Raw genomic sequence first — 12,153 nt, forward strand, 5'->3', positions numbered from 1 at the left:
CCTGTCTATTAGTGGGACAAGGACGCAAATAAAACAAGAACAATGTATACGAATTTCAACAAGTATGTGTAGTAGATCCAATTTTAAGTTTATTGTGAGCGCAAAATACAAGTGTAAACTCCTTGTATTTAGTGAAATTGGTACAGAAATTGTTAACGGAGGCATTTAACATAAAAACTAGCAGGAAGACAGACTTAAGTGAGTAGGGGAAACGAGAATGAAATTAAAATAGCAAAAATCAAGGCGCGAAGTTCTTCTAAATATAGATGGGCGGGCGGAACGTGGTGCGGACACTGCTCACACTCAGTGCTCTAGATTGACCTCGCTTTGTTCACTGTCAGTCCAGCTGCGCGCTAATACATTGTTATTTTTTTTAATCTACTTCAATAACAAAGCGTGATTAGCGTATTTTAGACGTTTAAGCAACCTTTACATTTTTGAGTGAATAAATTATGTGAAGTGCGGAATATTATTCCACAAGTTCATCCAAATGTTCAAAATTGAGGCTTTTGTGCTCTAGTTTTGCGAACCGAACTAGCCGTCGCTGATTCATTTCATCAAATCGTAAGTACCAGCGGCTGATTTATTTGACCTACTCGACCCACGTCTTGCCGACATTACACTGCTCCATTTCCCCTTATTCGTGTCAGAATTTTATTCGTGTATACTAACGGCACTTATATTTACAGTCAAATATAAACAAAATTAGACCAAGTGTTATGTTCTACAGCAAAGTGTTGACAAAATATTCTACAGAACTCGTTTCCAATTAGACACAACAAAAGATTTTAAATATGGAAGGTGTTAACGTTATAACTTTATATTACAGAGGTAATGAACGGAGACGTGGAAGGTGTGGCATCTCGGCCTCGTCCATTGTCTGGGGGTTTGTGGACCCTTTTTAACTGGCTGCGTCGCGACGACCACGCTTCTTCTAACGAAAGTTTATCAAGTGTCGGGTCAGATCGGACAGCTGCAAGCTTTGCATTTTTAGCACCTGGAAATTATAACGTCAACAATACCCCAGTGTTTTTGCCACCTCCAAGTCCACCTACGGACACGTATAGGAAAAGAGTTCAGGAAAGAATTGTACGACGTCAGCACGAACGAGATCTCACTTTACACAGGAAATACGGTCTCTATAGAAGTGAAGGCATTAATAGTTACGACGCCTTCAGCCTACCACCAGCTCGAAGAGCTGAAAGTGATATATCTAATAAACGGGAACGGGAGCGAAGAGCCACAAGTGAATGTTTTCAAAGACGTGCTGTGCATGTGCCTGGTAAACGTCGTGCTCCTCTTCCACCCGGCCGCGCTTCTGTTGGATCTTCAGCGACGCATTATAGAGGTCCTAGAAAAAGACCAGCTCCTCAACCGCCAATAAAATTGATCGAAGAAATTAAAGATAGAGATCATATATCAAACAACTTTTCTATACACATGAATTCACAAGCTCTTCGCGAGGATGGGTCTTTGCAAAACACTAATAAGATGTCGACGGATGCCTCAGAAAAAACTGTTAAAAAAGGAAGTACCTCTAAAGAATCAAAAACGCGTTTAGAAAAAGGGTTTTTGAAACATATATTTGAAAACAGAAAAAGGAATTCCGCTGTTGATACGTCCGCAGTAAAAATATTGCCGAGTATTAGTGAATTAGATAAACAAGCAGCTTCCATAATAGAAAATGGAAAACTTGAAGCTTTAAAACAAATCTCGAAGCCTGATGAACATCCCCAGCAAAGTAATTTGGAGAACGGTGACAAAAAACCAAAGGCAGATAATTGGTTTTGTATAAAATGTTTAAGAAAATATGATTCATCTGTTTCAGATTGTCCTTACTGCATATTTGAAAGCAAACAAGTATCTATAAATACAAACGACCCAGCAGCAAGTGCTTGTAATAATTACACACAAACAGAAAATGGCATTACGGGTCCATCTTCCAGAAGTAAAAACAAAAGTGAAGATAAACAAAAGTTAAAAGAAATGTTGAAAGAAATGAAAGACTCTCTACCTAAAAGGCCGAAACATGAAAACAAACATGTTCCAAATGAAAATAAAGTAACTTCTGTGCATACAGTGTCTAAAACAGATATTGTTTCAGAAACTCCAACTCTTAGAATAGGAGCTCACGTCAGTAATGAAGATAAAGCATCAATATCTACAAAACCATCTACATCCGGTCTCAGAAATAACATAGTGTATTCAAAAAATTCAACTCCTTTACAATCTTTCAAAAGTGTAATAACTACGACGCCGTTGGTAATTCAACATGAAGCGAAACAAAATTATTTCGGAATACCGAATGACCGAAATATAAAATCTAAAGAATCTACCCAAAATTCATCTGCACATCGTGAGGTGGTTGAAAATATATTATCAAAGCCTCCTCTCGCAGTAAATATCCAAAAAAGAGAATCTGAATTGGTTGGATCGTCTGGCCAAAATAAAAATCTGCAATCTCCGTTAAGGATATCATTGTTATTAAACCCAGTTTATGTACCAAAAAACACGGAATCAAAAAGTACGCCGTCTGAAAATCCCTTACATACTGAAACAAAATCTCCTATTAATAAATTAACCCAACCTGAAAATAAGACTATCAATCAAATACCAGTAAAGTCAGAAAATATTGCAGTTAAAAAACCGGAAATAACTAATACATCAATTATTTCGCATACGAAAAATATGAATGGTAAAATGAATGATGTTACTAATAATAAAGAAGGCTCTAACATGGGTAACATTACTTCAGAAAAAGTGACTTCACCAGTGTTATCAAATGCTACTTCAAAGATAGAAGATAAAAATGCAACGAAAAATATAAATGACATAAAAAATAAAAGTGATGCGCATCCGTCTACTTCCAGAGATATATTGGAAAACGAGAGCAAAATAAAAGCAATTGACACGGATGGAATAAATCAACACATCAAAAGGCGGGAATTGATCAATCAACTTGAGAAATCCATAGCCAATGGCGATGAACATGCTGCAGCCGAAGCGGCTATAAAATTAGCACAACTGCGATTATCCTGTTCTGTGTTATCATTTTCGTCGCGGATTATGTCTGAACCATCTACATCATCTTCAACCGCTCCAAAGGGAAATCCCATAGGATTAATAACAGTAGCAACAAAAAATATTTCACATAAAACAGAGATCAATAATGTAATAGTGCCTACCGAATCTGGTGTACTTTCTAAGAAGACTACAGAAATCACACCAATCGCATCCTCAGCACAAAAATCGCAAAGTGCAACAACAATAAAAGATTCTTCGGAAAATGATAAGGCTGTGCCGTCATCTTCAAAAAATGAATCAGAAAAACGTGAACCACTTTTTAATAAAGTTTCTCAGAATGTCTCACAGTTTGAAGTTTTGCCACCACAAGATAAAGGAAATACGGATGTTTCGTAAGTATTACGGCTTTTCTAAGTTTATTAGGTATATGCAAGTGATCTAAAGTTATAAATACCTAGCTTTCGCACGAGGTTTGGATTATTACATGATATATTTAAAGTAACCTATATCCTTCCCAGGGTCTTAAACTATCTCATAGCAAAATATTTTATCGCTATGCGTTCGGTAGTTTATGAGTTTAACGCGTTCAGACAGACCGACGCAGCGGGAGACTTTGTTTTATAATATGTAAAGATAATATTGTGGTTTTCACTTTGTTATGATCATTGTATTTGTAAGCCTGTATAGCGCAGCGGGTGATGAACCAGGTGAGAAGCGCGAAGCCGCGGGTTAAATTTTCACATTAACAAAAATTAATATTTGAGTGATCCATAAACAATTGAATACGTCTCTAGTACTTAATAACTGTAAGATATGAAGCCTAAAGTTATATAATAATAATACTAATATCAGCCCTGTATTATATACTGTCCCACTGTTGGGCACGGGCCTCCTCTACTCACTGAGAGGGATTAGGTCTTAGTCCACCACGCTGGCCTAGAGCGGATTGGTAGACTTCACACACCCTCTAAAATTCCTATAGAGAATTTCTCAGGTATGCAGGTTTCCTCACGATGTTTTCTTCACCTTTAAAGCAAACGATAATTCACAAAGAATACTCACATATTTTTTTGAAATTTGAGGTGTGTGCCCTTGGCATTTGAACCTGCTGACATTCGTTTCGGCAATCCGTTCCACAACTAACTAGGCTATCGCGGCTTCCTAAAGTTAGATGTGGGTGAAATTGCTCTCTAAGTTTATACGAAGTCATGACCTTTATTAATTGATCGTCTCGTATTGAAATTCAGTTAAATATTTTATATAATAATAATGTCATATCGACATGAAATAATAAAATATTACGTTAATTAATTAGTTAAAGTTAAACTTTAAATTGAAATTTTATTTTCTTGTCTTAATGTTTCAGAATATCCGTGTGGATTGAAGATAAGGAAGCTACTAGAGGTCCGATTAAATTAAAAATTCAACGTCAAGCTGTTGTTGGGGACTTAAGGCGACAAGCTGAGGCTGCACTTGGTCTTCCCTCACATTTACAACGCTGGATTGTCGGTCGCACCCTTTGTACTGATGATAACACCGCTCTCCTCTCACTTGCAGGATCTGAATTTAATGCCCCATTTTATCTCTGTCTCGTGGAAACAGGTGTGTATAATATAGGATCAGTGGTATCTGATGTACCTAGGCACTCAAATAATGCAGTGTATTTTCTAAATAACTAGGTACTAATATCAGCTGTTATCTACTAGCATTACTAGTCCGTATGTTTTAACTTTATTGATTCCCGTCACATCTTTCTTAAGAATTATAAATAAGGTGATTTGAACCTGCGGACATTCGTCTCGATAGTCCGTTCCACGCTCAACTAGCCTACCGAATTGTATAAAAATAGTTAGATAGGAATTTCGATTACAGATATAATAAAATGGTCTTAACTATTCATGTAAGTACTTACATAAATGATTTTTAATTTTCAGACCCTCATGCGGTAGGCATATCTCGAATTAATACAAAAACACCAAACGTCGCAAATGCAGATAATAACACAGGAAATAACGTCTATAAAGAGTTAGTACAATTGGAACAACAAGCTTTAGTACCTAATGCTGAAGTTTTCGAATGTGGTGTTTGTATAGAAGAATGCAAAGCGGGAAGTGGCGTAGTATTGCGCGAATGTGTTCATATGTTCTGCAAAGATTGTTTAGCGGATGTCGTAAAGCATAGCGAAGAGCCAGATATATCTTGTCCAGCTATGGGTTGCAGCGGAGTATTACAAGAACGAGAAATTCGCGGACTCGTGTCGCCAGAAGAATACGAGAAATGGTTAGCACGTGGTTTAGCTGCGGCTGAAAGTGGCACGCGAAACGCATTCCATTGCCGCACTAGAGACTGCACTGGCTGGGCTCTGTGCGATCCTGGTGTTCGAAGATTTCTTTGTCCTGTATGCAAACACAGCAATTGTGTGCCATGTCAGGTAAATTAATATAAAATAACACTAATTATCTAAACCGAAGTAACTTCTAGTGGCCCGATCGCTACCAACCTTTACAGTATTACCCACTGGGCAAATCTGAATATTAGGGAGCGTCCATTAATTACGAGAGACGCTTAGGGAGCGGAGGAAATCGAGCCAAATCTTATCTAATCTTACTGTGGGGAAAGGGGGGAGGGTCTCGGCTAATATCCCGGATTTTTTTTCCTCAAGAAACGAGGTAACATTGCTAGAAAATCGGCTTAAATTAAATAAAACATGTTTCTTCATTAAAATATTACCAAAACGTTACATTATAATATTTATGTAGATGTTGCGAACGCCACAGTTCTACAATAGCCTATCATTTATTTACGCGCCAATGCCAGCCGAACGCGCGCACATTGCTCAAATTGCGACCCACACGCATTTTTACAAAACGAGGAGCTGAGTTTCTGTGCGCAATCGTCAACGGCTTAGATTGACTAAATAAGAAGGAAGTTGAGCAGATGATTTTAGTGGATTAAATATTATTCTTTTATGAATCTTAGTAGTTACTATAAGTACTTTATTGTTTAATTTTCACTGTTATTCTAGCCCACTTTCTAAATAATTTTAAAAGGTAGTCTTTACTATTCTTAAATAAAACTATTACACAAAATAAAGAATTTGGTACCTAATCAGATGATTGCTTTCAGTAAAGCGGTTCCCAGCTATCGGCTACACTTTATTTATAAAAACCTAATATAGACAAAATTAATTTTATTTCTAGGCTATACACGAGGGAGAAACCTGCGATAAATATCGATCTAAGCTTCAAGCTGTATCGAATCCAAATTCAAATAAATCCGATGACAGCACTCGAGCCTTACTTACCAATCTAATCAACAAAGGGGAAGCACTCGAATGCCCAGAATGTAAAGCCATCATCACAAAAATGTGGGGCTGCGATTGGGTGAAATGTTCTGCTTGTAAGACCGAGATCTGCTGGGTGACGCGTGGCCGCAGGTGGGGTCCAGCAGGCCGCGGCGACACCAGCGCCGGGTGTCGCTGTGGTGTCGACGGCAAGCGGTGCCATCCATCCTGCGGTTACTGCCATTAGATACAATAAGATATTGTCCCAAAACATGGTTGTTTAAGATGAAACAGTCATGGTAAAAATACTTAAATAAAACATTATTTATTTGAATGTCTAAAATTATTTTATAAGAAGGTTCTGGAATGGAGGCTACGAACGTCCATCCACGAGGTGGACAGATGACCTCATAAAAGTCGCAGGAGGTCGCTGGATGCTGGCCGCTTTCAATAGTTCAATCTGGAAAACTCTGGGGGAGGTCCACGTTTAGCAGTGGACATCCTGCGGCTGATGATGATGAAAATTATTTTGAGAAAACATTTATACCATTATAAATCCCAAAGTAAATTTGTGTGTCTGTTTCGATTGTACGGCTAAACCACTAAAACGATTTTGAAATTTGGCACGTAGTACCCATGATTAATCTATAAAAAAGGACCAAGATTATTTTTTACCCCGGAGCAATCTCCGGAATAAAAATTGTAGTAAATATTTGTGCACTATAGTACATGCATTTCGACGCTTGAAAGGCAATAATATCTAAGCGACAATCAGTAAATTTTTGAGTAGAGTGATTTAAAGTTTCGGTTTTAATATGAAAATTCATAACAATTAAACTTTTTATTTTATAAAAAAATATACCCCAATGATATAAACTTATCCCACAAAACCTAGATCAAATGACGCAGAAAAATATGGCGATACTAAATTTTTATAGAATACATTTTCGGTATATTTGTCGCTTAGATATGATTGCCTTTCAAGCGTCGATTTGTTTCTTTACACAGTGGGTCATTTATTCTGGAAAAGGATTTTCAGCCGGGCGGAGCCGCGAGCAGTCTCGTCTGTATATAAATTAACGAACCAGATGAAAGAATAGATAAGTATACTTACCTATTTAAAAACGAAATGTAAATTCTTTTATAACCGTCGTGAGTATGATAAAAAAGACATACACAGTAAGTACTAGTACTACATGCTAAAGGCCTGAGGGCCATTCATTTATCCCCGATGGTGTAGACAGAGGCGCAACTAGTGTATAAACTTTTCCCCATGTGTATTTTGTCCCATGATGTAATAAGCGACGCGCATTTTGCACAGCCCGGGACTCGAACCCGAGACCTCAGAACGGTAGTCTTACCGCGTACACGATACGATTACTCCGTCGAGGCAGTCTTGAGTTCTTGACTCTCACACAGCTGACAGACAAATCCAGGACATCATTGCAATTTCACAGCCTAATGGTAAAAGCAATAAATCGACTATACTGAAACTGCGCCATAGTTAGTGGCCTTCGTGCTATTACAGCGTCCTACAAAGAAATACACTTTGTACGTAGGTATGCCCCAGCTCACCTGGTGCGCTTTTTGGGTGTAGCGCCACATCGTTTTGTCTGAACAGACTATGCCACCCACGATTATTAGCATACCTTAAAATTACAATATACTCAGCTACATAACAGATGTTTTGATTTATGTTGGGGTAATTTGTTTGTATTGCCATAAATGTTTATGTGGAACAAGAACATTATCAGCATGGCTAAACTATACTTTTAAGATAGCCAATAAGTAATTGTTTTAAGAAATTCCAATATTTCTACAGGTGTCTTCAGTTGTCATGGTATGACTTACAATAATATCATATTATTACAGTTTTATGTGTGTATCTTGCTGCATGGCTACTATGGTTGTATCACAAAAGGGCCTATATGCAAACTATGAAATGGCAGTGAGACATTTAGGTTGAACCAAAATAAATTGTTTTTGCTTTCTCCATCACCATTTCTTTATGATGGGATATCCCATTCTTTGAGCATAATGGATGTTCATCTCAATAAGGCTAATTACTATTAGGTAACACACCTGCTTGTTTGCCTACCTTGTCATAAAAAATACTATTCAAAAATACTATTGATGTCAATTCATCACAACACCATTCCTATGAACACCATCATATTTATTGCACCTAGAATTATCAGAAATTTACAAATAATGGTCATAGTTGCAAGGTAATAGATACACAAGGCAGGAGTTAGTCAGGTCAGTTAAGAACACTGAACTTTCAAAAATATTTCAGACATTGTACGCACCTAGCATAAGAATTAACAGACCATCAAGGGTGGTGAAATGTGGCATCTTGCTTAACATATTACTTATTCTATGATGTAGCAAAGGCCTATAACCTACATCGATATCTTATGGAATATGTGATAGAACATGTCTGACTAGCACAGAACAGCATGCAAAAGGCTAATGCAAATGAATTAATTATTGATCGTACATAATTATATGAATTTACTTAAAATTGTCACTACATCTGAACATGCATAATGGCAAGGCAAGTCTCGCCATGATGGCATATACAGTCTTGACGGATATTCAAAAGACAATTATTGCTGGCAAGAATTGGTTTCTCTACATAAGGCTTAATGCTTAGTAAGATTGTATTTCTGAAAGTAGTTTCCAGTGTGCAAAAGTTCCAAAAGTGCAATTGCTTCCTATCAAAAGACTAGTTACATATTTTTTTGTTTGATGTTGTGAAGCATTTGAATAATTAAATTATAGTTATTTGAGCAAAGCAATTTTTTGCACTATCTATTAGTATAACAATCTTCAAGATAATTTCAAGGATAACATAGTTTATTATTAAAATAATTTACAAAATTAGTTAAGGACTCTGATTTTCATGCAAAGCATTATCTTCTGTTGACAATTTGGATATTTGTGTATGTGTATAATTGACTGGATAATCGAGTCTCCACTATAACTACCTAGTTTTGCAGAATTGAATATAATGAATAATAAACTTATTAATCAACATAAATAAAAACCAATTGTAATCACTTCTTTAATGTAATCACTTGAATTTTTTTCCATGTTTCCTTAAATTATTGGAAAAAATACACATATTTGGCAATTAATTACCTTCTAAGTTACAATGCTTGTACAATGCATTTTTTGTTACTTGATTGCATTTGTGTTTACTCCAACACTGATGTTATTCTTTTGAATAATATGCATTGTAAACACTGCTTGCAATGAATTATTTTACACTTATTTCCTAAATTTACTTCTAAGTACACTAATAGCGTCGCATCCCAGGGGGTCCCCGACTTCCTGGTCCACCACGACCCATACCAGGAGGCGCTCCCATCATTCCTGGTGGTGGGCCTCCCATCATGGGGCCGCCACGCATTTGTGGTGGCGCAGAGAGTTGTCCTCGTGATCCTGGGGCCATATGTTGTTGTGAAGGACCCCCAACACCCCGAGCAGGTCCTTGAAGGCCTGGTGGCGCTCCTGACGGTCCAGCGCCGCGACCAGCTGCCCTACCACCGCCAGGACCGCCCATTGCTCCGGGCAGTGGCACGCGAGGTAGGCCCTCTTCGGGAGGAGGCGGACCTTCTATAGTTAATGACACAATATTTTCCCCGCGAAGTAAAACAAATCCTAAAGTCCTTTTCTCTTCTCTGTCTGCAGTTTTACTGCTTTTAGACTTAATTTTCCTGAATTCTTCGCAGTCTCCTAATATCAAATTCATATGTTTATCGAAGGCTTTAAACGTTCCAATAAATGTACGAGAGTCTTGTAAAATTACTCTGACTCTGTAGTTTATATGTTGTTGCATCTTATTGTTTTTTCCGATCGTCTGTAAACAAACATGTTATAGATTATTTTCATGTTATATACATTCTAATCCCAACAGTTTAAGACAAATATACTCGGCGTTTTTTTAGTTTGGCGGTCTTTATTTTTCAACAAGCCAATAAATATTAACAAAAAAGTAATTAACACAATCATATTCGTAATCAAAATACGACACTTACCATTTTGTTGCTGTGATTATCAAGTAATTTTTAGATATCTATACAAATATTGGAGTTCCAATTTCAGTTTCGGCTTTTCTTGACAACTGACACCGATCAAAAATATTGTTTACAACAATGGCCGCTTTCAACTAGAGAGTGGATTCGATTTATGTACAAATCGATTCAATTAAAAGAACAAAAATATTTGAAAAATTTTATAATAAATCAAAAATAATGAGGATCAAGCTCTTAAATTATTTATCGGATTAATAATAATATTTACCATTTTGTTTGGGTAATTTTCACGTCACCAATAAAATAGCGCATCTCACGTCTTCGAGCTCGTTTGTTAGCCAGCTAACATGACGTAACGGAGAAACTCGCGAAACTCGACCTTATGGACGATCTAAGTAATTTATTTTATTCAAGCGTTTATTGCTAGTTGAAAATTATTCCGATTTCGAATATCGATCGATTGCTCGTTTAAATTTATCACTGAAAATTTTAAGACTCAAAAAAAAACCATTCATCTTATTTATTTTTTTGAGTTAGTATCTACGTACTTCCTCTAAATTTACATCATGTTGAAGCATAGTAGGAGCACTGAATATTCATATAAATATGGAAATTAGGGCCTAAAAAGCATTCGTTAAGATTATAATATTATAGAATGAATATTTGTCATACAAAAATTTTGCACTCACACGATGGTTACTCAATCTACCATGATGAAGCAAATAATCTATCTAAAACTGATTACGAAATACTGCCACATTTGCGCGGTAGATGGCACTGGTTTGTATTAGCTCACATTAGACTTGCATTCACATGAGAGTTTTCCAGCAGAATTTGCATTTTTTTCCTAAACATAAGATAATTGTACCTTCAGAATATGCTTTTAAATTACATCAACTAAGTATAGTTTTCACAGAATGTTTGGACTATTTCATTGTATTAAGTATAATTCAAAATTTACAAATGATTTTAATTGTCATAGAGATGTGTCAAATTGTAGTTATCGATAATGTTAAGAACCTTATGCCGGGGCGGCGCCACACATAGCAAAAATAATTGAACACTTGTTTGAACTCATGTGTGGCACGGGTATTTGAGTATTTGTGCAAAGTTTGTCTAAATGTTTGCGTATTTGCCATTCGGTATTGGTTTTTCGACCACACATCCAAGCTTTCAAAGTTATCGAGTTACTTGAAGGAGAACCGATTATATGGGAACCTAAAAGTAAAAGCCATAAAAATTTAAATACGTTCAGTGTCTGTAACTGTGTTCAAATGTGTGGCAAAGTCTTTGTTCAAATATTTGTCTGTATGGCACCGGCATTACTTATATATTTTGTTTCAGATTCTGGAAAGACAATGTCTTATAAAATGTCTGTACTTATTCATCTCATTTCAGTGTAAATTTGAATACTGAAAAAAGATAATCGCATTAAAATTTGTTTGTGACATTTTCACTTCGAAAGATTAATTTATGTTCAATCAAAAGCTGAAACTCAAATAATTTTTACCTGAAACTGATTCAGGGGATTCCAACTGTGTTATTCCTAACTTGAATATGCCATAAAAAAAACTATGTTATTTTTTGTCTTTTTATCTTTATGTTAATTTATTTCATAAAAATGTGTTGAACAATATCTTGAACCCGCCATTTTTAGCGATTTGTTAATTGTTTTTGTTTAAAAGTCGATCGTAAGACTTATATGATCGATACAACTTTGTAAATTTCGAATGCATGAATCAGTATGTATCTCTTTCCGTCACCATATTCAAGCTTTAAGGTATCAATATTTTTGCATGGTTTCTA

The 12,153-nt window shown here is 36.3% G+C and overlaps 2 protein-coding genes across 2 annotated transcripts; one reads left to right on the forward strand and one right to left on the reverse strand.

The window, feature by feature from the left end:
• Positions 1 to 30: 30 nt before the first annotated feature.
• LOC115450536 lies at positions 31 to 6,645 on the forward strand. Its single transcript, XM_030178586.2, has 5 exons — positions 31 to 564; positions 830 to 3,416; positions 4,391 to 4,626; positions 4,959 to 5,455; positions 6,225 to 6,645. The coding sequence occupies exons 2-5, from the start codon at positions 835 to 837 to the stop codon at positions 6,552 to 6,554; spliced, it is 3,645 nt and encodes a 1,214-aa protein (XP_030034446.2). The 5' UTR covers positions 31 to 564; positions 830 to 834; the 3' UTR covers positions 6,555 to 6,645.
• Positions 6,646 to 9,358: 2,713 nt separating this feature from the next.
• On the reverse strand, positions 9,359 to 10,487 carry LOC115450534 (small nuclear ribonucleoprotein-associated protein B). The gene is made up of 2 exons (XM_030178585.2): positions 10,351 to 10,487; positions 9,359 to 10,172 (listed from the first exon to the last, which is right to left on the reverse strand). Exons 1-2 carry the CDS (start codon positions 10,351 to 10,353, stop codon positions 9,609 to 9,611), a joined length of 567 nt encoding a protein of 188 aa, XP_030034445.1. The 5' UTR covers positions 10,354 to 10,487; the 3' UTR covers positions 9,359 to 9,608.
• Between the last annotated feature and the right edge of the window lie 1,666 nt (positions 10,488 to 12,153).

The sequence above is a fragment of the Manduca sexta genome, chromosome 23 (assembly GCF_014839805.1).
Source record: "Manduca sexta isolate Smith_Timp_Sample1 chromosome 23, JHU_Msex_v1.0, whole genome shotgun sequence".
Lineage (NCBI taxonomy): Eukaryota > Metazoa > Arthropoda > Insecta > Lepidoptera > Sphingidae > Manduca > Manduca sexta.